The 26,734-nt window shown below is 46.3% G+C and overlaps 1 protein-coding gene across 4 annotated transcripts in view; it reads right to left on the bottom strand.

The window, feature by feature from the left end:
• Positions 1-26,734, bottom strand: part of Kcnh1 (potassium voltage-gated channel subfamily H member 1) — a 302,521-nt gene that overhangs the window by 90,412 nt on the left and 185,375 nt on the right. For all 4 annotated transcript variants that reach the window (XR_015635384.1, XM_087581588.1, NM_031742.3 and 1 more), the window contains one exon: positions 3,038-3,237. Coding sequence is in view for 3 of the 4 variants with exons in the window: in XM_087581588.1 (XP_087437714.1) it covers positions 3,038-3,237 (200 nt within the window). In the remaining variant the exon portion in view is untranslated. The remainder of the gene's footprint in view (positions 1-3,037; positions 3,238-26,734) is intronic.

Genomic DNA, 26,734 nt, shown 5'->3' with positions numbered 1-26,734 from the left:
ATTCCCATTTTAGCACCAGACACTTCCCTCTGCAGCTGTGACTTCTCCACCAGCCTCCCTGCCTTGCCGTGGATGGTTTCAGTCCTACCTTTGGTGTCCATGTGGCAGTGGAACAGGGTGTAGGGTGGGGAGGTCACATGACTGAAAGCCTAGCAACTTCTTTTCCGAGTGATTTAAGGGCACTGTGCTTTGCTTCTCCTGTACAGACTACAAACGCTCACTGCGAAGCTAAGGGAAGTTACACCTGTCTGAGTTACATCCTGATCTGCTTCCTGCTCTAGGTTGCAGAATGGCCAAAAAATGACTGTGTTTCTGGGAGAGTGGATGGAGGAATATATGCAAATTTTCAAAGACAATCTCTTGGCACAAAGCCTTAGATAAGAGATCACAGCAAACAAAACCTCCAGGGAGGTAAGCACTGACTAGGGCAGGAATACAAGCTGACTACTCAGTATCCCAGGCAGGTCCCTACCCAGCCCTGCGGGGATGGGGACAGGAAAAGGCTTTTCCCAGACAGCAGGATCTACAGAGTCATTTTAGTGCCTGGGAAAAAGGAGCTTTGGGGCAAAGATCAAAGTTCTTTCTGCTCCATTGACTGCCAGGCACCCACAGAACCAGCAGGCATTGTTACCAGTGCTGAGCTGGGAGAGCAGGAATAGCTGGGGCAGGAAGGTGGCAAAGCTGGGAGTCAGGCAGTGGCAATCCCTGCCCTGCCCATGTGTGAGCCTCTTCCTTCCTCCTTCTAACGTATGCATTACACCTATCTGGAAGGGGCAAAGCCTGCAAGATGGCTCAGTGGTATTAGAGGCAGACCACCAAGCTTAAGGACCTGAATTCCATCCCTGGAACTCACATGAAAGGAAAGAACAGATTCCAGTAAGACATAGTATGACACAGTGCACACACACGCATGCTCGCACACACACAGACTTACACACATGTACACACATGCATAGACATGTATAGGCACAGATGGACACACTTTTATACATGCATGCATACATACATGTGCACACACACATGAGGACACACATACACGCACACACATACATATACATGTATGGGCACAAATGCACACACATGCACATACCTTCATGCATGCATGCACACACATGTGCATAATGAGGACACACATACATATACATAACACACACACACATGCACACACCTACACACATAATGCATACACATGCATGCACACATGAGAGCACACACACACATACATATACATGCACACACACATGCATGCATACACAGGCACACACTTGCACACACATACACACACGCGCACACACACACGCACGCACGCACGCACACATGTATACAGGAAAATTATAGTTAAAAAATTTAAAAGAGGGAGGATGATAGGAAAAGAACAGGCTTTGGAGGCAAATGAAAACCAGGTCCAGATCCCAGTGCTACCCTAGACCTGGGGAAGAGGAAGGAGCCAGGCTTCTGGCCCTCCTCTTCGATAACCAGAGCTTCCAGCTACACCTTCCCCAGGGAGAAGTAAAGGCAACGTGGGTACAGTTGGTAAGAGAAAAATAACATTGGTTCTTTCTGCTTTTCCCCAATAAGATTTTGCCACATAGCCCAGGCTGGCTCAGACTCACAGTTGCCCTGCCTGTACCTCCAAGGCTGCTCTGCACTACCACACCTGGAAAAAACGTTTGTTCTCAGCGCACATTCAAGGAGTGGGAGTTGGTGCTGTGGTGGTCTTATCGTGACTCACAGACAGACAGACCCAAAGCAACAGGCCTTTGAAGTACAGTGTGGACAGAACTGAGCATCCCTTAAGCCTGCCAGAGCTTGGGTGTCTGTTCAGAGAGAGGAAGACAGGAATGCAGGTGGCTGATCTCACAGCCAGATCAATCTGGATTTCAATGTGTCCACAGGTACTTTCACCACGGTGCTACCATTTTCCTAATTCTATGGTAAAAGAAGCCATACTCCTTGGGTAGAGGGATGGGGTTTGGCAACAAGGGAAGTGGAGTCAGAGAGACCAGGGACAGAGAAATTGAGCTGAGGACAAGATTTTGATCATAGGAAAAACACAAAGCAGGGGCAGGAGATGTGTCTTAGGGCCTGTCTGACATGGATAAGGGGTGTCGTGGTTCAGATTTGTAACCCCAGAACAAAGGAGGTACAGTAAAACAGTGACTTCCAGGCTGACCTGTTTTAGAGGGAGTGGGGGACACAAGGATAAGCCATAAATGAGTCCTCTGTGTCCTTTCTCTTTCTCTGTTTTCCTGGCGTGAATCCGGAGGGGCACAACAGTTAGAGAACAACAGTTCTCAGGAGGGTCTGCCACCATCTGCGTCACACACCGAGCAACAGTGGCCAACTGACAACTGAGGTACACAGTTGTGCCACTCTTGCCTGGACTCGTCGGAGGCACAGTCTTACCAGGGTAATTACTGAGCCTGTCCACCCCCCACCACCCCAGAGCTCACGGGCCACGGATGGCGGTCAGGAGTCTAGTTTTAGCAACAGCACCATGGGATTCTTATCTGGACCAAGAGGAGGAAGAGATGGGTGTGCAGCGGCCTTAGGATCTGCATGCACTTACAAAACTGTAAAACTCACTCTAAGGGGAAGACAAGTATAACCAAGATCAATCATATTTAATGCAGTGTTTCTTTAAGAAAGTCAAGGTTCATTTTTTTTGTTTGTTTTGTTTTTTTTTTAAAGCCATGCTGAACAAAAAGTGTCAACATTTTGAAAAGAGGTGAGGTTGGCGAGCAGGGGGCCATCTGGGAACCTGGGGCAGAAGGAAACAGCCTCCTGTTCAGGGTCTTCATCGCATCACTGCACAAGACAGAGGGACGTCTGCTCCCCTCACTCCGGGAGATACACTGTGCCTTTCATTTCTTAAACGATGGCCCATAATTTCTGGTCCTTCAGGAAAGACAACAGACAGGCCATCCAAACCCCTGGAAGAAGGACCTGAGACTCCCAGAGGCCCCTGAGAGTTCTTAGCCTAGCCCGCTGGGGAAAGCAAGAGGACAGGTGGTAGGGCAGAGCCTCCCATGCTTACCTTCTCCGTGTCGATGCCGCGGGACATGGACCAGGTAGACACAATGTAGTCCATGACCCGCTCGCTCAGCCCCTTGGGCACCTGGTAGAGCTTCAGGAAATCCCGGACGCTGTTGAGCATCTCATGATACCTGTTGGTGTTGGCATACATCTGCTGGAAAATGGTCGTCACATTCCCAAAGATGGTGGCATACAGAAGGGCTGGAGACAAAGAGAGGAACGATGGGTGAGTGCTCCAGGAGCGCTCCACTAGCCAAACTGCAGTGCGTGACTCCCTCAGGGAAGGCCCACGGATGGAGCCGTGCTCCCTGATAGAGTGTCCAGACCTCGGGAGAGCCTCACATCTCAAGCTGAAGAGTTTGTAACAGGAGACAACTAGGACCGATGGAGTGTTAGGCAGGGTCCACGATGAGACCTGGTGCAGCTCGCACCTCAGACCCATGTAGCAAGAAAGAAGCCATTTTATACTTGTCACAGAAAGTCTGAGCTTAAGGCCACCAATCACACGTGTGTCTATGTCCCCATGCCTGAGGTCACCAGCCAAGTGTGTCTCCATGGTAGAAGGCATGGCAGCAGGCAGCATGGTGGCTAGAGGAGCCACTGCAGGCTTATGTCTTAAACCACAAGCATGGAGCAGAGATAGCTTTGAACTCTCAAAGCCAGCAACGTTCATCCTCTAACCAGGTCATACATCCTGAATCTCCAAAACAGTGCCACCAACTGGGGACAGCCAAGTCCCCAAATGTCTGAGCCTACGGGTAATTACCATTCAAACCACCACACCTAATTATGTTCATGCTGTATTTTCTGTCTTTGCTGTTGAGAATGCTTCTGTTCATTCTGGTGTGACCGTGATGGAGGAGGGGCAGAAACATGTTCCTACCTGTAAATCTCAGTATCTGGGCAGAAATGAGTAGTAACCATGAGGAAAGAGGGAGCACCTGCTCACTGCCTGCCAGCAAATCTACCCCATAGAGAGGAGTTACCCGGAATGCAAACTCTGCCTTAGAGCCTAAAGCTCTGTTCAGAGTCCCAGGCCCACTGCTGACCTAGGGCAACCACCTGCCCTCTTGAAATGTCTTCATATGCTATAGGGTTCCTGTTTGGGTCAGAGTTGAGCTTTTGAGGGAGGGTCTCACTAGTGGCTCAGAGTGGCCTGAAATGCACTGTATAAACTAGGTTATTCTAGAACCTACAGTAGCTAGCCCTGCCTTAGTCTCTCAAGGGCTGCAATGACTGGTGAATGTCACACAACTCGCTCAGATAGGATTTTAATAAATAGACTAGTATCCATAAGTGCCTATAGCAGGACCCAGGACCCGTGCAACACTGAGTATGCAGGTGTGTTGCACCCAGTCCTGGGAGGAAACACAAGAGAGGATATCCTGGGCTCTGAGGTGAAACCAGGCCTTTTCAGGGCCTCCTGTAATTTACTCCCAAAGACTCGTGTGTTTGAACACTTCTATTTGGGAAGGCTGTGGAGCCACAAGGAACCAGAGGCTTGCTGGGGAAATTGGGTCATCGGGTACCCTGAGGTTTCACAGCCAGCCCCATGTGCTGATGGCGCTCTGCCCTCCCACTGTAGGTGCAGCACAGACACACCCTGACTAGCTGCCTCAAGCTCCTGCTGTCACTATGTCCCCACCACAAGGGACTGTAGCCCATCAAACTGTGAGCCAGAGTAAACACTCCTTCCCTGAAGCTGCTTCTTATCAAATGTTTTGTCCTTGCCATAATCAGAAAGGGAACTGGTGCGGTTGTACTGTTTATGATGGTTACATCAACAAGCCAGCAGGGTAAGCGCCAGAGTGACGATGGCTGACCCACTCCACAGTCAACCTTAGCATTCCTTCCTACACCACTCAATGTTTATAGCTGAACTTCAGTTGTTCCAGATCGTGCCCCCTGGGTCTTGGCTATAATCTACCGCCCTTCCAGGACTAGGCTAGTTTGAACTTTTCTTTACATATGCTCTCTGACCTCCAGAAACTACAGTCCAGTCATTTCAGAGGCTTCTTCCTCTGCATTCAGTACTCTCTTAATAAACACTGTAGATAAACAACTGTAAGGCTGTTAGGAGGTTAGTTTGTGTGTGTTCAAACAGACCAGCAAGACCCTATTACCTTGGTCTATGGGAGGAATGCAGGTAACAGGATGGTGTTTCCATGGACTCCTCAGGCAGCTTTGAGCATGCTGAGTTTGAGATGCTCTGCCTGTGCATGTGAGCCTGATGTTTCACTAGTGGACTGAGTGCAATGCCCTACACCAATGATTGACTGACACAGAGAGGATACTCAGCTATAGTCAGGGTACAGAAGGTCTCAGCTAATATCATTCCACAGAATGAGAGTCGCACACTCAGGAGCAGAGACAGAACCCCACGGCAGGCAACACCCCATGAGCCTGAGACTGGGAGGGACTTGACTATACTCACTCTGGATTTCCTGCAAGGCCTGGCCTTATGAACCTCCACTTGCCCAGACACTGCCCAGTCAGAAAGTGACTCTCAGAGACTGTAAAACACACCTATTTCCCTACTTATAGCAAGGAATGCCTGAAAATTCATTTAATACCATGCTAAATATAGGACAAATGCCTAAATTACCTCAAACTCCACACACTAGGGAACATCCCTTAGCAAACACTGTTCTTACCGGGAGACAGGAGGTCATTTCCAGCCACTTCTAGTCTATCGAATGAAATAACAGTGCCCACAGCATTATAACCCATTAGCAATACACTGAGCCATTTGGCTGACCAGCGTTTTAATAGCCCTGCAGATAAAAGGAAATTTCCACAGGCAAATACCCCTGTGAAGGAACCAGGATGCTCAGACACTGGTTGTAAGGGTCTCCCAGTGATTCGCTTCTTTGACTTGGCTTGTACTTGCTGAGTCCTGGGTCACAGGTATCTTGCTGCCCAGAAGGTTTATAAGCCCATGCCTTGTCTCATTCTGGGATGAGAGATGAGGTTGTTCCCACACTAATTAAAAAGCAGCTTGGAAGAACACATACTTTTTAAGCTGCTTAAACACACAGGACTTCCAGGCCTACTTTCCAATGGCGGTCATACCTAAAGCTCCCAAAAACCTGGACTTTCCCTCCCACTTCTCAAAACGAAGATAAAGTGGAAGACTTCTCGGAAGACACTGTTCTCTTCCTGACCACCTGAACTCTGGACATCACAATGATGGTGCAAGAGCAGTGAGCAAAATGCCTCTCCCACTCACAACATGAAGGAGAGATTAAATCACACTGACAGCTGATGGCTCTGCTCTTGGTCCGCCAAGCCTGTTGTGATTTTCTATGTTGATCAGCCTTCACCTTTCAGGTTTTGAAGTGTCATTTAGTTGCTACGTGACAGTGTAGTTGGACATAGAGGGCCACACAGTGATCCAGTGAGTATAAGAAGAAGACAAGATCAACTACAGTAACAGAGTGTTTATGTAGCTGCTGTCACCTGCAAGCCTTTGTCCTGGGCACTTGTACACATGGTGTGTGGTCATGGGAGATTCTATCTTTATTGTATTGAAACTGGTGAAAAAGAGGCCAAGTGATTCATCAAAACCATAGAGCCAGCAAGCAACAGAAGAGGATTCACACCTGAGCTAGCCACAAACAGATGAGAATTCACACCTGAGCCAGTCACAAACAGATGAGGATTCACACCTGAGCCAGTCACAAACAGATGAGGATTCACACCTGAGTCAGCAACAAACAGATGAGGATTCACACCTGAACCAGCCACAAACAGATGAGGATTCACACCTGAGCCAGCAACAAACATGTGAGGACTCACACATGAGCCAGCAAGGAACAGGATTCAAACCTGAGCAAGTGGCTTGTAAAATACTCACGCATGGCACCAAACATGCCTCTACCCTCTATACACACATCCAATGGGGCCAGGCACTGTCCTGGTGTTTCATATGCACGCACACTCTAACACATATATTAGTGAGGTTCTTATAATGTCCAGTGAGGTGGTGTCTACCATTAGCCTTATCGTGAGAGATAGATGAGCCCATGTTTGTTAGAACAGCAACAGAATATGGATATAGAGCACACAAATAAAATTGTGCCACTCCAGTTTTTCAGCCAAGTGCTAGTCAACAAGAAGAAACCTGGGCGCTGTGGTGTTTATGAGTCCCCGGAGTACTCTGAGCCTCATCTTGGCTCACTTGCACTCTCCAGCTGAGCCCCAGTCATAGTTCTTCAAGCACCGTTTGAGGTGGGTGAGCCTAACAGTCCATATGGGAGATTCAAGGGTTTGCGCACCTATGGACCAAATGGTGATGGAGGGAACCCTGATAAACTACTCACAACATTCAAAGGTGAACTATAAACCTCCTTTCAGACAGCATCAGGAAGCAAGATGACTATTCAAGAACAGAAAAGAAAGAGAGAGCTAGAGATGGGACGCTGGAAGCTCATCTTCATTTCATAGCCTACAAATGGCTCCTCTCCGGCCAATGTACAGGGGCCATGACTTCACAGTTCCTGGAAGGGCAATCCTTCCACTTCTCTTTCAAGCCTTGGGTTTCAACTTCACTCCAAGAAGATCTACTGAGCTAAGGAGCCTCCTGCAGCTGATGGTGTCTTAGTTAGGGTTTCATTGCTGTGAAGAGACACTACAACCATGGCAACTCTTAAAAAGGAAGGCATTTAATTGGGGCTGGCTTACAGTTCAGAGGTTCAGTCCATTACCAGCATGATGGAAAGCATGGCAGATCAGCAGGAAGAGAGTGAGTGAGACACTGGGCCTGGTTTAAGCATCTGAGACCTCAAAGCCCATCCCCACTTCTGCCAACAAAGCTGCACCTACTCCAACAAGGCCACACCCACTCCAACAAAGCTATACCTACTCCAAGGCCACACCCACTCCAACAAGGCCACACCCACTCCAACAAGGCCACACCTACTCCAACAAAGTCACACCCACACCAAGGCCACACCTACTCCAACAAAGCCACACCCACACCAAGGCCACACCCACTCCAACAAAGCCACACCCATGCCAAGACCACACCTACTCCAACAAAGCTTACCTACTCAAGGCCACACCTACTTCAACAAAGCCTCACCTTGTAATATCATATGGGCCCGTGGGGGCCACTGTCATTCAAACCACCACAGAGGGAGAGGGTAAAATTTCTTGAAGGGCAGATTTGTATGGGCTGAGGCAGTGCTACTCACATGCAACCTTGACTTCTGGTCTGAGGAAGAAATGACAGGCCAAAGCATGTAGAGAGGGCTCTGAGGGTGAACCTGACCATAAGCTGTCCCACTGAAGTGGGCAGGAGTGAGCACAGTACTGCTAAAGCTTTAGTCAGTGTGTGTGGGAGAGCACCTTTACCCACACTGTGTACAATGGCCGGCACAAAGTGCCTGACTGGGATTAAGTGGCTATATCAGAACACAAAGGACTGTCTGGTTTAGACAAGGGGCATGTGTTTCTCACAGCTCCGGAAGTTCAGGGTCAGATTGTGGCTAAGTACTCTGATCTTTACACAGCAGAATGGGGGAACATTTCTCTATCTCTTCCCATAAGGGCATTAATCTCTTCACAAGGGTTCTATGTACCATAGCATACGGTGATTATAAAAGTTAGACCATCTTCTAACTAATGTTTTAATGCACTTCTAACTCCCCAAGACAGTACATCCACGAGTCAGAAGTCTCCCCTGTCAGTCATTCTGGATACTCCCCAGCCTCTGCTAAGCAGATGGTGGCAGGGTGCTAAGAGATCAACTCTGTGATGACCAGCGACAGCAGGTTACCTCTAGCTCTTCCTTTATTTATGTGTCCCACAAATGGTGAGGAACCACTCCTTATACCAGGCAAAGATTAGCACTCAGCTGCTGTGTCCCATTAAGTCTGATTCTGTGAGAATAAAGGACACCTGCCAAGGTGCTGTGAAGGGATGCCTGCCCTATACTAGAGATGGTGGACGTTAGCAGGACACCCATCCCACTCAGATAAGTTCCTGAAAGGAAGCGGGAATTTGGATGATGGGGGTAGGGGGGCACTGATTCAGAGCCTGGGGGCACAGGATGTGTGTAGGGAGTAATATGAGAACTGAGAGCAGAAAGCTGGTGGGGTAGGTATGAAGCCTAAAGCTAGTTATCAGGAGCTTCCCACAATCCTCTGACAGGTTCTGTGGACCCACGGACCTTTCAGGACTCTTATTAGAATACTGAGCGTGTGGAAGCCAGCCGAGGTGGGAAATTTGCACATGCTCAGTAACGACCAAAGCATGGCTGAGTTGGTACATTTACTTCAAGCTCTTCCTCATCTCTTGGGCACTCACTTGCCAGAAAGATGGCAGACCGTGAGATGGGGCACCTGTGGACAGACCACACAGAAAGGAGTCCAGGTCCCTGGCCCCAATCCCCGGCCAAGTTCTCAGCCTTCAACGATGGACCGACTTGTCCCAGAAGGTCCCAGAGAGAGGAGGAGTGAGTCTCTGTATCCTGGTGTGGTCATTCAGGTTAATGTCAGTTCTGCCTACATCAGATCAGATCAACAAGCTGGCCAGGAGCAGGGCTCACAGCCAGTGCTCGGGCCAAGTGCACTTGGAGGGGCTGTGACTCACCCGCCACTTGTCTGACTACAGCGATAGAAGGCAAAGGACGACGTAGGGCAGAAGCTCTGGGTTAACTGCAAGAGTGCAAACTGCAGGATGTGCACGGTGTGTGCGTCTCCCTTTCTCTGTTCTGAGCACCTTGCTCAGACACAAATTTGTCTGTGGAAGCTAATAAAAATCGTGTTGGCTCTTCGTTCATCCCTAACCGCCTTTGTAATTTCAACATTGTATCTTAACAAAAGTGGTGGTCTGAGGCTGATACTTGCAAAAGTCAGGTTTTTTTTTTTTTCTTTTTTTTTTGCTTGACTCCAAAAGCACTGCTTGCGGGTGAGTTGCAAGTGTAGCAGTGAGTTATGGGAAAGTTCTACACACACCCTCCTAGTTCTTGAAACCCACCCATTAACTTGCCCATAACTTCACCAAGGGGGTTGCTTAAGGATGTCACGTTACAGAGATAAAAATAACAAGAATAGTGATAGAAGAGGAAGGCAAAAGGCAAAGAAGACACAGAAAGTCCAGGCACAGCCAAGGGTATGGCGTGGGTCTTATGAAGGAGACCCCAGAAGTTATTCCTTTTGAAGAGACCACATCTCTGGAGAGACGCAGGGCAGCCTCCAGCTCAGGGTTTCAGCTGAGAACATCTAAGAAGCATTTCTCTCCCACTCGTGAAGTTGTTGGTGGAAGCATGCCACAGCCACTCCAAGCGCACGGAGACTAGTCACAATATTCAGCAAGTTACTTCCAATGGACAGCCTGTGACAAACAGCTTAGCACGTGTGCCTTTGTGTGCAGAGCCCACTGAGCAATTACCTGTCCCCTCTGCCCAGGCTGTGTGGGCACAGAGCCCAGTGCTTGACCCTGCAGACTTGGCACATGGACAGTCACAGCCCAGTGGGAAACATGCTGACCCTCAGAGCACCCATGTCTCAAGCCTAGACTGACTATAAATGACCTGTAACAATGTTACAACAACAGCAACAACACCCTTTAACAAGTCAGCCATAAACCCTTTAAGACTTGCCCTCTCCCTAGGTTGTAACTTTATCTTACAATAAGCATTAGAAGGCTTTCAAGGAGTCAGTCTAAAGAAGGGGTGATATCAAAGACAAGGCAATTTCTGCACTAAAGGAGCTCTTCGTACACAGATAAAAAGTGGTTATTTAAAGCCCATGTTTACACATTACGGCTCATATGTAAACATTACACTATTCTGATTGCTAGGAACTAGGCAGAGGAAGGTCTATTCCAATGCTCTTAAAAGAGGACCCAGGGATAAGCACACTGATTCGCCCCCTTAGGTTTACACAACAGTGTAAGTTCAGGGCACATGGAGGTAAAAGAACAAGCAATTTGGGACCAGAAAGATCTGGGTCACTAAGAGTTTCCTCACACCATCACCCTGGCTTGCTAATTTGGTTAAAATGGATCTTTGGTCTTTGGTTTTCTTATCTGTTGAGTGGAGGAAGGCACGTGTGAAGGCACAGTTCTAGGAGGAAGAACTGTGAAGGCTGGGAAGGTGTAGAGGACTCACCTGATGGTAGTTGGGTTTAGTGGGGTTCCTCATCGAGTGCTGATTACATACCCAACTCACAGACTTACAGATACCAAGACTTACAATGTGATACAAGGGCAAGCAGGCAAAGGCCTTAACCCAGTGAAACAAAAGCAGCAACAAACTGGGCATCGTTAAAGACAGCTGCCTCCAAGTTGCCATAGTAACAAGGAGAGGTGACACACTTAAAGCTTCTGTTGCCGGGACATCTCTCACTACTCTCCCTCTCCTGAGTAACTATGAACTCTAGGTATGTAAGGCCTTGTTTCCCATCTGAGCATAGACAGATCATGCAGAGGGATGGGTGGGCCAGGAACAGAGCCAGGGTTCACTCCCATGGGACCCACTGAGCAGTAAGCTCTCAGTAAGAGCATGCTTGCTACGACTTGACTGTTGGTGTCTCTCCAAAATGCGTGTTGAAACTTAATCTCTTGCGCAAAAGAATTAAGATGTGAGCCCTGTCAGGGGGTAATTAGGTCCCAAGGACTCTGTCCTTGTGACTGGAAGCAGTGCCCTTAATAAGAGCTTGAGAAAATCCGCGTCTTTTGCCTTTCTGGCATGTAAGAACACAGCAGCAAAGACTTCCCACCATCTAGAACTGTGAGAAATTACCCAGACCCTGGAATTGTGTTACAAGCAGCTCAGATGGACTAAGGGAGTACTTTACTGAAGTCAGCTCTAAGGATCAGAATGTCCTTTCTTAAGGGGGCCATTCTTCTACATCAGAGACATGTCTGATAGCAACAGCTGATCTTCAAAACTATCTCCACTGAAGGTCATCAGATCAGGCCCTTTCCCATGAATACCATCAGCAGGAATCATTTCTACAGACCAGAATGAAAGTTAGGGGCTCGACAGGTTGTGGGGGTAGGAAAGAAGGTTCGAGTGAAACTGCTTGCAGCTTATGGTACTAAGTATGCTGTGAAGGTCACTCAAGGTCATTTGAGACTTGGCCCCCGAGAGTCTCCTTAAGGACAATGGACTGCCACACAGGGCCTCCCACTGCCCAGATTCAGAACCGCCTCTCATTAAAGCAGGGAATCTCACTTCCCACTTAGCACAGTGCCAGCCTTGCCTCTCACAGGCCAAGAGAGGCTGTGATCCGGTTAAACAGGAGGGCACTCTACTCTGAGTGTGCGTCCCCCAAGGCGAGTGAGTGCTGCTGGGTACGGCTTACTTCCTGGGTGATTTCAGGCCTCCTGGTTACAGCTATCCAGCTGGCTGACTTTTTATGTGGCCACTGATGCTGTCCTTGTCCAGTTTCTTCTCATCAAAGCAGCCAAAGTGACCATCTGATCAGCAAGACTCCCTGTGATCCCTACAGTGACCCAGAGGCCTCTAATCCGTCCCTTTCTAATCCTTCAACCTGGCCCTCCCACCCAGCATCCTGGCTGTCTCCTAAAGGTACTGTTGCTTTGGGGCTGCTGACTGCATGGGAAGACCCTCCCACAAAGAGCCGTCTCTCTCCCATCTCGGCTCAGATGCAGCTTTTCAAGAGGAATGTAACATCCATCACACACCCAACACCCGCTTCTGACATTTCCAGTTTCTTTTACCAAACCCTATGACCTCCTCTATCTCTACTTAACAAGTGCACACGAGTTCCCCATCTATTATCACCTATAGTCCTTCCTTAGAGTATGGCGAGGAAGGCACCGAGATCTTCAGAAATAATGAATTTAATCGTTTATAGAATGTAGCATTCCCTGAGTCCTCAGGTCCCTAAGTCAAGTATGTTTGTCACAGTCACTGAGAATCTCTCGTGCCCAGACCAGTGCAGAGCACAGAGGGGTTCTCAACAAACATTTGTTAAATCAGTTATGGGTTAGAAAGAGCACTGGCTGCTCTTCCAGAGGACCAGGTTCAATTCCCAGCATCCACATGGCAACTCACAGCTATCTGTAACTCCAGTTATAGGAGATCAGACACCATCTATTGACCATGTACACACTGGGTATATAGACATACATACAGGCAAAATACCTCTGATCATAAATCTTTCTAATTAATTTAAAATAAATAAATGTTATGGGCTATGGAAATTCCCAGTAGTTAAAGGATTTGCCACACAAGCATGAAAATCTGAGTCCAAATACCCAGGGCCCACAAAAAAGCTAGCTGTGGTAGTACATGACCACAACCCCAAAACCTACAGAAGAGACAGAGACAGAGACAGGAGAATCCCCAGAAACACATGGCCAGGTCTACAGAGTGTGAAACAAGAGACCTTGCTATAAACAAGGTAGAAGGCAAGATCCTACACCTAAGGTTGTCCTCTGACCTACGCATATATGCTGTGGGGTATGTGTGCACACATTCATACAAACACACACATGTATATATGTATACATGTACACACACATAAACAGAGAGAGAGAGAGAGAGAGAGAGAGAGAGATTTTTAAAGAGATTAATCATGGAACATTCCCCTAAACAGCCCAGACTCTAGAGTGTGGCATTGGCATGATCCACCCTCACCTTCTGAGTATTTCCCTGTCCACAGCCTGATTATTCTCCACCTCATCCAAATATCAGTGCCCATGAAAACCTTTCCTTGACCATGAGCAGGATTCATCAAGAATTCCTTCCTCAGGGGAGCCAGGAAACCAAGGTGCTTCCCTGAGGGGAATACCTAACCGGGGCTAACGTCTCAAGGGGCTGTTTCCTCCCAAGGTCAGAGCTCAGCACCTGACCAGCAAGCCTTGGCTGTGAAGGAACTCTTCCATGACAAAGGACCCCTGGGAAGCAGAGTTTGCCTGGTGATGCACACCAGATGCTGAGTTGAACAGGAGAAGGGAGAGGAAGAAATGAGCTGTAGAATGAATAAAACAAAGAGTAAAAACTGCATGTCTGTCATCCTAGCACTGAAGGGTTAGAGGCAGAGGGATGAAGAGCTCAAGGTCATCCCCAGCTGCAGGCAGTGAACAGAAGACAACAGAAACATAATGGCCGCCACACGGTCTGTCCAGCGTGACTGAGGTTTGTAGCCCGTTGTCCGTCTATAGAGACCCCGTTATTCCCGCTCTTCATCTCTTTGGGAAGCAGTCCTAACCTGTTTAACTCACACTGTTTCCCTCCATAGGTCCCCTCGGGAGGTTTGGAAGTGTTCTTTCAGAAATGTAAAATAAATCAATAAATAAAGTAATAAAGTAATAATAAAATAAAACAATGATTCTGCCTACTCTAGCCAGAGCTACGCTCTCAGGCCAGGGCAGATCATAAAGCCCCATTGAAGAGTATGCTCAGGAAACTAACCCTGGCTTTGGAGTTCTCAGACATGGGCTCTTTAGAAGATGCTAAAAGGCTTTTCAAATGCCTACTAATTATGGCTTCTACTCTCTGTTAATCCCGACAAGTATTTAAAAAAACATTCCGTTACCATAAAGACACCCTACAAACACACAGGCGGAAGACTTGTTTTGTGGTTTATATAAGGAAACACTGTTGCCAACTCTGGGGTTTTGTTCTGTGTGAGTCCAAGTGTCTGAGTTTACTCGAGCGGAGACTGGAGCTAGAGAAGGAGACTTTGGCATCTTCGCTGGGTAACCAAGTTCACATGCAGAAGTCATATCCCCAGAAAGAAACTACTTCTAGGTTTGATTTCACTGAAAAATTTAGTAATGTTCATAAACTATGATTCTGCTCAGGGAGGACTTGACTTACGAACTGAGAAAGAGTTCTGAGCCTCTGCTTGGCCAGCAGGGGAAAGCTGTGAACGGATGAGGTGAGGTGGCCTGCAATGTGGCCCAGCATTTGGTACCCATGGTCTAACATGTGATGTTGTCATAGAAGCCACCAAGACTCTGAGGTACTGACTGTGGGAGTCTGTCTCTCTTATGAAATTCAAGTACGGAGGATCACAGAAGCTAACAGAGCATTCCACAGCGACAAACACACCGGATCTACACAGAGCTACCAGCTGGCTCTGCAGCCTCTGATGGGCTGGGACCATTGAGAACTTCCTTTTAAAGTTTTGTTCAGTTTTAATCATTTCAAACAGAAATACATGGTTCTTGGGTTTGAGTGGGTGAGATCTACAGACCTTTCTCATGACTTCCATACCACAAATCCTCCCTTTCCCAGGAAAATACCCCCTATTTCTTCAACAGTGCTTCTATAAGGGGCTTCCAGAACCTTCTCCATGCCGTCAATCCCCTATAGATGTGTCCAAACTTATCAAACAGGAAACAGCTAGGTCTGGGAGGCAGTGCAGTAAGTAGTGGAACACGTGATTAGCAAACAGGAAGCTCTGAGCTCAGTCTCCAGACCAAAACCAACCAAACAACAAGATAAACGTGAGAAATAGCAAGATCGCTCAGCAGGATAAAGGTACCAGCCACCCACCATGAGGACCTGAGTCTGATCCCTCAAACCAACATACATGCATGTGCACACACACACACACACACACACACACACACACACAGAGAGAGAGAGAGAGAGAGAGAGAGAGAGAGAGAGAGAGAGAGAGAGAGAGAGAAAATAAATGGGAAAAAGGAAAAACCTCAGAACATCTGGAGAGACTGTCCAGACAGATGGTCATCTCTGGCCTGAGCCTGCTCAGACATCTGATACCTCTCCTTAGATCCGGTTAGAGAGCAAACATTGGGGAACTAGTTAAAGCTTAACTCTGAATATACTGCTGTAATTTAATGAATCAATTTTTCCAACTCTCTAGCGTCTTCTCAGATTTTATATTCTATATATATATATATGAATATATGTACATTATGCTCATGCATCTATGTATGTATATGCATATATATGTGTATGTATAAGAATGTACCAGTATATACTTATGAAAATGTATGCACATACACACACATATGTGTATGTGTGTAAATGTATATGGAATGTATGCATGGATATATATGCATGTATACTATATAGTTATATATTTAAATATAAATATATAAGAACACATTTGTATGTGTGCATGCTTATGTGTATATGTATAGCCACGCATGTATATATGTGTGTTAAAATGTGTGTAGATCTACGTGTAACTATGCATACATTTGTATATATGTAGGTGTGCATACATGCATATATGCAAGTACACATATAGGACTATATATCTATGTATGTGTATATGTACATATATGAAGGCATATATGTATGAGTATATAAATGTATGTATATGTGTTCACATACATATATATACACTTATGTTTGTTTGTATGTATGTATATAATGCATGTATATGTATGTATATATGTGTATGTATGTGCATATGTTTTCTTTTTTCATTCTGATTTGTTAATGTCATGGATTTGTTTCGACAGATCCATTGATATTAAGTTAAATCTTTATTACAATACATGTGCTTCTAAGGATAATCAGGATTACTTGGTCCCCCGCTATGAGCAGATACCAAACTATAACCAAACTGGAGGCAATATTCTCTGCAAGATAAAATTTCTAGGCAAACATGGCCTTTCAGGAATCACAGGTGACATTAATCAAAGTCAAATAAAGCTAAATTCTTTATGCTTTAGAAGTCAGAACTTTTTTTTTTTAATTCAGCCCTAAAAGCCACTGGAGAGAAGGTTTCTGATATTGTATGCAGTGAAATATTTGACAGATTACACAGTAAACCGAACGCCAGCATTAGAATATCTGCATTCCTTCATGTGACTGATTCAGAGGATGCTGCCACCCTACAAGACAGGGATGTGTGCTGTTACCAAACCAATAGAGAGGCTGATATCATATCCAGTTGTTACCTCATTGCCTGCGGGTCTTCAGGGAGCCAGCAGAGTCTACACATCTCAGCTTAGTCTAAATCGCTAACAAGCTGTAAACAACCCCTGGGGAGCTCTAGGACACAGCTATTTTAATTTTTTTAGTAAATATACTTACTTGCAAAATGAATAATTAGTAGCCAGAGAGCTGGGAACTATGAATGTCATGTTTACAATCAGGCTGCACCTGTAGGGCACAATCGGAGCTTCTGACAGGAAAAGCGCATCATAGCAGATTAAAAGCACACACCTTCTAAAGTTCAGTGACATTAAAATACCATTCCTCAAAGAGATGCTACAGGGAGCCAGGCTTTGGTAAGTGATCCAGCTACAAGAACAACGCCATTGTAAATGGGGTTGACACCTGTGGTGGTTTACATGACAAATGTCTTCCATAGGCCCACATATTTAAGACTTGGTCCTCACAAAAGAAAAAAAAAATCCAACCAACCAAACAAACAAAAACCCAGAGTTCCCCTGCACTCCTTCCTCAAAGGACAGAGAACCAGAAAATGAGCCTTCACCAGAAAATGAATCTGGGGACAGCCTGACCTTAGACTTCCCAATCTCCACAACTGTAAAAAATACATTTCTGTTGTTCAAAAGTTACCAAGTTTGTGGCTTTTTTCCCCCATTACAACTCATGCTGTCTAAGAAATCCACTTTGTGTGGCCAACAAAGAACACCTTCCTTCACCCCTATGACTGTGAGTTTCTAGGCAGGTGCCGCAAAGCTTGCTAAAGACAAAAGGGGGCTATGCTGGTGCCTTGAACATGCAGTACCCCCCAAACTGTCCACACCCAGTACCCCCTTCCGTTTCCTTTAATGAACAATCCTTTACTAAGTGCCATGCACACAAAACCCTCCTCTGTGCTTTCAGTAAGAACAAATGACTACCTGCGCACACACAAACACGCCCAAGCTGAGGTCTCTCTGATCCCTCAAAAACCTCTTGGTTCTCTTGAAAAGTCTCTGTTCTGAGTTCAGCCTCTTAGTCTATAAGACTAAGTATTAATTTTAACACATTCAACGGAAACACAAAGACCATCACACACATGCATGTGCCCAAACTCCATGATGTGGGATTAAATTTTAACTGGAGCCGTGAACCGCGTAAATTCAAGGGAAGCAATACATTTTGAACACTTTCTTTTCAAAGAACTCTGGGAATGGGGACATGGTATGACATATGTCCCTGTGGACACTTGCACATGTGTGAACCCAGGTCTGCATGCTTGTGCTATAGGCCCTTTACCAGCTGAACTGTCTCCCCTGTTCCCCCACCTGCATTTTCAAGGAACTCTTGTAGCTAAAGGATGGGTACCTCTGCTTTAGGATCTCCAGGGCATTTACTAATAGATACACAAGCAACCTTGGACATGGTAGACCTGACCCTTAGAATAAAGGGTAGCACTACCCCTGGTGACCTAGCAGGAGGGTTGCTGTGGCTGATACACATTCTCCCTCCCCCAGCCCCTAGCCATTCTGCTCAGAGTTGGCTAGCCGCAAGATGCCCTCTGTCCTGTGTCCCCTGCCAATGCTCCATCAGGTCCAATGAAAAATGTCTTCTGAAGGTAGCAGACACCTTTGGAGAAGGAAAGCAGTGCCAGATCTGTTCCCAGAAGACCATAGCACCAAAGAATAATCAAGATATTTAGACCAACAAAACAAGACCACTGAGTACCTGTAAAACCCTACACATGATGGGTAACAATTAGACCCTGTGCAAAGCTACCTGTGCCAACAGTTAGATCTTGTGCAAAGATACATAACAGTCTAACCCTGTACAAACCTGGGTTAATAGTCAGACCCTATCCAAACCTATCTGAGCTGATAGTCTAACCCTATGCAAACCTATCTGAGCTAATAGTCTAACCCTATGCAAACCTATCTGAGCTAATAGTCAGATTCTATGCAAACCTATCTGAGCCGATAGTCAGACCCTATGCAAACTTATCTGAGCTAATAGTCTAACCCTATGCAAACCTATCTGAGCTAATAGTCAGATCCTATGCAAACCTATCTGAGCTAATAGTCAGACGCTGTGCAAACACACTTGTATTATGGTCAGACTCTGCAATGGTGCCCGTCATAACAGTTAGACCTATGCAAAGCCACATGTGATAACAGTCCAGAAAACTGCATCAAACGGTTAGAGTGGGAATCCTATAATCTGTGGGTCTCATAACCCTAGAGGAGGGATGGGAGAGAGAAGATGATAACTGTACCCCAGCTGTATTTTATAGCCTTGATGCAGGGAGGGGGATATTTCACATGATAAGGAAGTTCTACAAGTTCCTGAGCCCAATGGCCCCATTTCTAAAACAAAGCGGAGGTCCCATCGGCAGAGCAAAGGGTAGATTTACACTTGTTTATACGAGAGAACCAGCCAGTGCTGTTCCTTCCTCTAATCATTTGCTGTGAGATTTATTTTTTTAATTTTTTTTGAGCTACGGCATAAAGATTGGGCATAATGGAAACAAACAAGCCTGCCAGGAAGTTACCCGAGGCCCCTGAAGCATCCCGTGTACCTTAGCAGGATTCGTGCAGAGTCTAATGCGGTTCTGCAATGTAGACACCTTCATGCAAACTGTGGAGCAAAATACTTCTCTCTTCATTTCCAAATACCCCTAAGGGCACTGGACTACAGCCACATTGAACTAATCCTGCCCCACCATGAACTTGAAGTGTGCACAGGAAGTGCTGCCTAAGTAGGCAGATAAAAAACAAACAAAACAAAACACAAAAGCACAGGACCTGTCCTGAAAAGGCGGGGGCTGCATTGGAGAGGCAGAGGACAAGGACAAGGAGATCGTACCAGTGGCTTTGGGACCTGGGAGAAGTCACTTGGCTGCCTGCTGCCTCGGATTCTACACGTGAAACCGGGATGACACGTGTAGTGATCTGACGGAGGAACTGAGGTGTGGAGTGAGTGAGGGCCCGGGAAGTCTGGGGCTCAGCAGTCAGTAAATGGCGGGCACTGTAGTGGCTGATGATGTGGATTTGCATGGCCGCTTTTGAAACTGCCAAACCAAGGCCCATTTTTCTTATGAGCAAAATGGCCTTTTCCAAGATTACACAGATCCCTGGGAGCCGCAGGAGGGAACGGCTTTATAGCAAGTATGAGCATAGTTTTAACCTGGCCCACTCAATTTAGAAATATTGTTTTTTTTTCTAACTTGGAAGACAGACTTTTTAAAAAGTATATTCATGGTGGAAGGAGTTGCCTTAGCACTGTCTGCTGGAGTCTATCTTCCCTGGTCCAAATGCAGAACTGTACACCTGCCTGTCTGAGGGAATGGCCCAGAGCCTGCAGTAACCCACAGAGCTGAGAGTGGAGGGCGTCTTTATGCTGACTGACTTTCCAGAACTGACTTCCAGAAATAACCAATCACATGTTTGTTTCCTTATGAAACCGTAGACTAAAGAGTAGATCAAAGGACAGATATCGTTTGGCTATGAGACCATTTTCCCCTCAGCCATGGTGACATACTCCTCAGATAATGGCTCTGATGTTCTTGGTTACTCTCAAAGGGTCATCCTAGATCCAAATAACAAACAAAATCCCAAGCCAGGAGCCATCCCCCTGCCTCCTGTTTCTTGTCTTTGAAGAGGTTAAATGGAAGGACAGAGAAAGAAATGCATCCTACCATAAGAGAAAGGAATGCTTTGAAAAACCCGAAAGAAGAGTTAAGGGTACTGCTTCTCACACACACGTGGGTATCTGCACACTGGCCTGAGTGAGGAAAGGATGTCTAGTGTGCAGTCCCTCTCAGACAGTGGAGGCCCTGACCCAGGTCCCTGGGGAAAGAACAATGTAGACAGGACCTCACATCAGACCTGGGAAGGGCCTCTGGGAGAGAACTTCCTTCAAGTGTTCTGCAAGGGGTGGCCGGCTGCAAAAGTGAGTGTGGAACCTTCTGCGTTCTCCGGTGGCAGTGAAGGGCAAGCTAGGTCTGTGATCAAGGTGTAGAAAGGCTAGGAGCCAGCTGTACACTCTCCTTTTACAATGGAAAACTATATCAGACACGCCTCAGATCTCCCAAGTCACCACTGCCTCTCTGTCCTTAAAAAGAAAAAAAGGCAGACAGCAGAAAGCTCTCCCGAGCCACCAGGACAAATACTGCAGAGTTCACATCATGGCTAAGCACACTTCTCAGGCTGTGGGTTTGTTCTGTGTGCAGCCCTGCTGTCTTTCCACACATAAATGCCAGGTCAGCTGCCCTGGGAGTGTGGGTAGAGAAAGAAAGATGGTTGGGCAGAAGAATTCTTATCTTCAAGTCCGTCCCTGCTGCTTCAACAACATCAGGGCACAGATGGGCCAAGAGATGACAGACGGTGGCCAGCAATGAGAGGCTACTCCCCGTTAAACACCAAGGCAGAGCACGAGGGTCACCCACTTAGGTGTCATCTACTCCCAAACACCCCCGGTTACGTGCCAGGTTTATCATTTATACCCTCCGTCTTTAGAAAAGAACCACCTTAACAAATAAGAGGTCAGCCTTCAAGGCCCTGTAGATCCAGTGACTCCCAAGGTCTGAGATGACTCCTTCCAGCCCCAAGCTTTGAAACCCTTACTTGGGGAAAAGGAATGACCAGGGACTGGGAATTTATTTTACCCTCTTACAATAAAGGGTGCACTTGACGATATGACTCTGGCTGGGAAATGCTGTCATTAATCATGAGGTGATCGCTTTTGCTGGTTCATGGCTGCATGACACAGAGAAGTTCTAAAGAACACAGAAGAATTCTTAACGTGTTTCTCTTAACGCTCATTGTTGTTGCTTTTAGGAGCTGGGAGGCGAGAGAGGCAAGAAAATCAAGAGGACTCCAAATGCGGACTGTGTGGTGGAGTCATCATTGCCAGCATGTGCCTCAGCATGTCTACACGCTGGGGTTCTGAGGCAAGAGAACTGCTGGCTGGCGAGCTTCCCCTTGGACACACAAGAATGTCTGTTTCTCCTTCTAAGAACCACTGACCTCCAACTTCAAGAAACTGCAATGGATTACTGGGATGTCAGCATTTAGAGGAATGTTAGGGACACTGTGTTGTCTTTTAACCCCACAAGCACTGGGGAAGGAATGAAGAAACCCATGCTGGGTGCAGGGTGTGAATCCCCAAAACTTCTGAGAGCAGGGTTTAAAATGGAACTTAGTGATGTGAGCTCTGTTTTAAACTTTTCCTCAAACAAATATCCACGGAGCCCCCCTCGTCCCCTCTCAGCAAGCTCTGGCTGTGGACGCAGAGCCAGAATGCACCATTCCATGAACTGAACACACCGGCAAAGGGCTTTGCTCCATCTGCACTGCCCTTCTCAGCCGCTCCTTAACCACCAATGGCTCCAGGACACAAGGGCATGCTCCCCCCCTCCAGCCTCATAGAGCCCACCGAGAGCTCACAGAGACTAAAACCCCATCTGAAGAAGACACTAAATGATACTGTGGAGATGAGGATACTCTACAGCATTCCACCTTAAACAAACAAAACAAAACAAAACAAAACCCTCAAATTCTTAGGTCAGAGGAACGCAGAGGCTCTTTCAAGACCGGCAGGCGGAACACAGACGGTAGGGTGTTCAGCTGCACAGATGGATGAAATTGTTCTTAAAATAGACCTATGTGCCATCTTAATGTGGTTGATGAGGAAGAGGGGAAGTCAAGTCTGGAGAAAGTGGAGGAAGCCAAATTCAGCTAACGTTGGCCAAGGTCCCCTCGGCTCCATATGGGCTGAACCCTCCCACCGTCATCTTTTAATGAAGATGAGGTCGTTAACTTTGAGAGATCATAGGAATTTAAGAAGGGTAAAACCGGGGACTCGGTGGAAGAGATGGTGGTAAGGTTGGGAGGTAGAAATGGGGTTGCGGGGTTGGGGAGTATGACCGTAATGTATTATATACATGCATGACATTATCTAGGCATACACGAGTCTTTTTAAAGGTGGGTGGCTGCCAAGGAATGACACTTGAGGCTAGCCTCTGGCCTCCACAACCACATGCATATGCACAAATGTGTACACACAAACCTGCACACACAAGAACACAAACACGTTCCCACCCACATCTAAACATATACACACATAAGGGAGGAAGAGAAAGAGGGAGTGGGACAGAAAAAGAGATAGAGATATAAAATGAGAGAGAAGAGGGAGAGGGAGAGGGAGAGGGAAAGGGAGATGGGGGGGGGAAGCAAAGAATAGATGGTGTCCATTAGAGTCTCTGGACCACACCCATGTAGTGTCTGCTTGTTCACAAAGCACAGGGCATTGCCACTCACACTGGCCGCTAGAGTTCAGGCTACCAGCTATTTGAATCACATTTTATTCTAGACTTAGTTCACCATCTTTTAAAGCTGACTCAAGGAGAGGCAACTTGCCTCTCTCCTCTACCTCACAAATATCTGTGTTACGTGACAGCTAGCTGCTTGGTCTTAATGAACAGTGCCTGACCCCTGTGATTAGCACCTGGTCCTGGTGAACATTTCCTGGCCCTGGGGAACAGCACCTGCCTCTTTAACAGGGAATAAGCAGCCTTGTCACCATTTCACCAACTAGATTTTTTTTTTATTCCAGAAAATGTTAGGTTAGTGATGAGTCCACAAAGAATGGTCTCAACAGCATATATTAAACCCCTTTCATAGCATTTGCTGTCCTCAAGGATCTCCTACAAGTCCAGCTACCACTTCCGGTTGCTACAGCTGACTTTTTGTTTAAATTCAAAACAAAACACAACGCCCACTGGGCCTAGGAGATGGCTCAGCAGGTAAAGCACTTGCTGCCAAGTCTGACAGCTTGAGTTTCATCCACCGGATCCATGAGGCAGAAGGAGAGAACTGACTCCTGCAGGTTGTCCTCGGATCTCTGTGTGCGGCTATGATGTCCCGCACCCCCCCCCCGAAAATAAATAAAATAATAAATAAATAAATAAATAAATAAATAAAGTAATCACTATAAAAACTGCAAAGGTAGGGAAGAACACTCTTGTAATAGGAGGTGATTGTGTAAGATTTCTAACACTGCCTGGCATAAATCTGGCATTAACATGGCTCCCTCTCGCCTCCCAGTGTGCTGATTGCTGTTTTATTCATTGTATAAAGGCAGCAAAAAGGGAAGGGATGGGAGGCCTTGCAAAGCATCTGTGTTGTGGAACTTGGAGAGGAGTAGAAGTCACTGGTCACCATTCATGGGTGTCCCTGAGTCTGTACCTTTGATTCAGCTGCACCACAACACTAGTGAAGGCCTGGCATTCCGGAGTTAGGCCAGCCACAGAGGGGGAAACATGCCTGGAGCCTATCCTAGGAGCTCACGAAGCCACAAAAAACTCCCTAGATGCTCACTGGAGGGATACAGGGCAGAAAAGCAAGTAGATTCCTGCTTCCCCAGGACCAGAGTTTAATGAATATACTCAAAGCATAATGATACTAATTGGAATGTGTAAATATTGCCAGTTAACAAACAAATGTCCAATTGTCCCACAGATTTAGATTATAGACTTTCCAATTATTGAAGGTGAACTGGCTAGTTTTATGTCATCTTGACACAAACTAGAACCATCAGATCAGAGGGAGCCTTAATTGAGGAAAATGCTTCCATAAGACAGGGTATAAGAGAATTCTAAGATCCACTCAAGAGAATTTATTAGTGATCAACAGGAGAAGGCCCAGACCACCGTGGGTGAGGCCGTCTCAGGGCTGGTGGTTCTGAGAAAGCAGGCTGAGCAAGCCATGAGGAGCAAGTCAGTAAGCAGCACCCTCCATATCCTCTGTTCAACCCCTGCCTCCAGGTCCCTGCCCTGCTTGAGTTGCTGTCCTCAACACTTTTGATGATGAACTGTGGTGTGGAACTGTAAGTAAAATAAACCCTTCCCTTCCCAAGTTGCTTTATGCCACCGTGTTTCACCACAGCAACACTCACCCTAGCTGAGACAGAAGGGGAAAGGCATCACCAAGATAGGAAAGGTCTTTCCCCATTACTCACGAGAAGCCAAAAGACATACACATCCCTCCCCCACCTTTATATGAAACCAATACGAGGTTTAAAAGCGAAGTGGAAAGTATTTTACTTTTGTGATCAGAATCATCCAACTCAAAAGCTAAGGTTGCTCAGGTCACACGGCTGCAAAGCAGTGTGGGGACTGCATGGAAGCCACGTTAGTCAACTATGAGTCACATGACCAGTTAGGGGCCAAGCCACATTAGCATCACTATCACCTAACAAGAAATTATAATCCGCTTCAATTTCACTCTCCAGTACTCCCACAGGGACCTAAACTAAGTGAACCTTCCCTGTCATAGTTCTTACCACTCATGAGCTTGCTTTTTCTAGTTCTCTAGAACTTTCTGGTGTTACTTTCTAGGGTTCTGTTGTTTATTTACATTCCCTGGTCTTAAAAAGTACCATGATCAAAACTAGATAGCATGGAGCCATTCCCTAGAAGACAGAAAGCAAGACAAGCAGGACCTTGGGAGGCAAGTGTCCTTTTAAGAGAAACAAGGGTCTGTTCTGGTAAATGAACCTCAAGAGAATTAGACGTTAATAGATGGTATTATTCAGTAAAGATATTAATTATGGCAATATATAATTAAGAATCTGCAAGGTAGGGAAGCCACTGTGAGCTATAGAGTTCTAGTATGAACCTTAACAACCTCTACCCAAGCTTTGAAATACCTTGCGGACGTGGCATTCCATCACTGTTGACTTGACATACCACCCCCATCGTTTTACAGCTTAGAAGGCGATTTGACTCAGAGGATGTGGGACAAGAGCCACTCATATCTGCTGACGTTCACAACTCTATAATTGGCTGGCTGCTTTCTCTGACCTCCATCTCAGTCAGTTCAATTCGATGAGCAATGTTTATTTGAGGCGGGTTATATCAAGATATAACAACACATACATAACCATCCACACAAGGTCACCGTCACAGTGAGGTGCCTAGGAAACCCACCTATATACTCTATATTCTTAGAACATTGGCATTCTTAGTCCCTATCATAATCCCTGAAGCTAAAGATGTTTTGCCAAGGATGGAAATTTGCCCTGAGCCATAAGTACCATGTACTGTGTCCCACCTCGTGAATAACAGCACACACTGTATATTTTATTGCCCTTCCCATGTGAAAAGTTCGATAGGTATGAAGTCTAAGCATGACATTCTAACTCCATGACTGCATGAGATCTTACCACTTTTTCCTACTTCAATCTCAGATAGATGCACTGATTCCTTAATTGTGTAGGTAGAATACACTCCCAGGTATTACCAAGGTCACAAAGATACAGTGCTACGTGTCTTGACCTTTGAATGGCTATGTAGCTGGGAGAGAGAGATTCATGCTAACATAATGTAAGTCGGGTGGAGTCATTCTAAGAACAGAAATGTAAGCAAAATGAGACATGCAATGTGAGATTCCTTCATAGAAAGGGACAGAAACTGTAGAAAGATATGGGCATCGAGAACTTGGCTTCGGATAACACTTATATGTGTACACTGTGTGTTTTGTGTGTAAATTAAAGCATACTCCCATGTATGGACTCCTATAAACACTCTACCTTGTGACCACAAGACAGAATTTTAAAACAATACCCAGCAAAAGCTCAATACGTCCATTTAGATAAAAAAAAATTTCATGAAGTTGAGCACGATAGCTCGTGCCTATTATCCCAGCACTTGGGAGACAGAGGCAGAAGGATTACTGTGAGTTCATAGCCTGGGCTACATAGTGAGTTCCACGCACCAGCCAGAGCTATGGAGCAAGATTCTGCCAGAAGTTAACATAACAATGATGACAATTATCATTATTTCCTTTAGAATTCTTTCAGATC

This window comes from Rattus norvegicus, chromosome 13 (assembly GCF_021556685.1).
Source record: "Rattus norvegicus strain SHRSP/BbbUtx chromosome 13, alternate assembly SHRSP_T2T, whole genome shotgun sequence".
In the NCBI taxonomy this organism is placed as follows: domain Eukaryota; kingdom Metazoa; phylum Chordata; class Mammalia; order Rodentia; family Muridae; genus Rattus; species Rattus norvegicus.
Note: the sequence above shows the minus strand (reverse complement) of the source record. Positions and strands in the feature narration are given on the sequence as shown.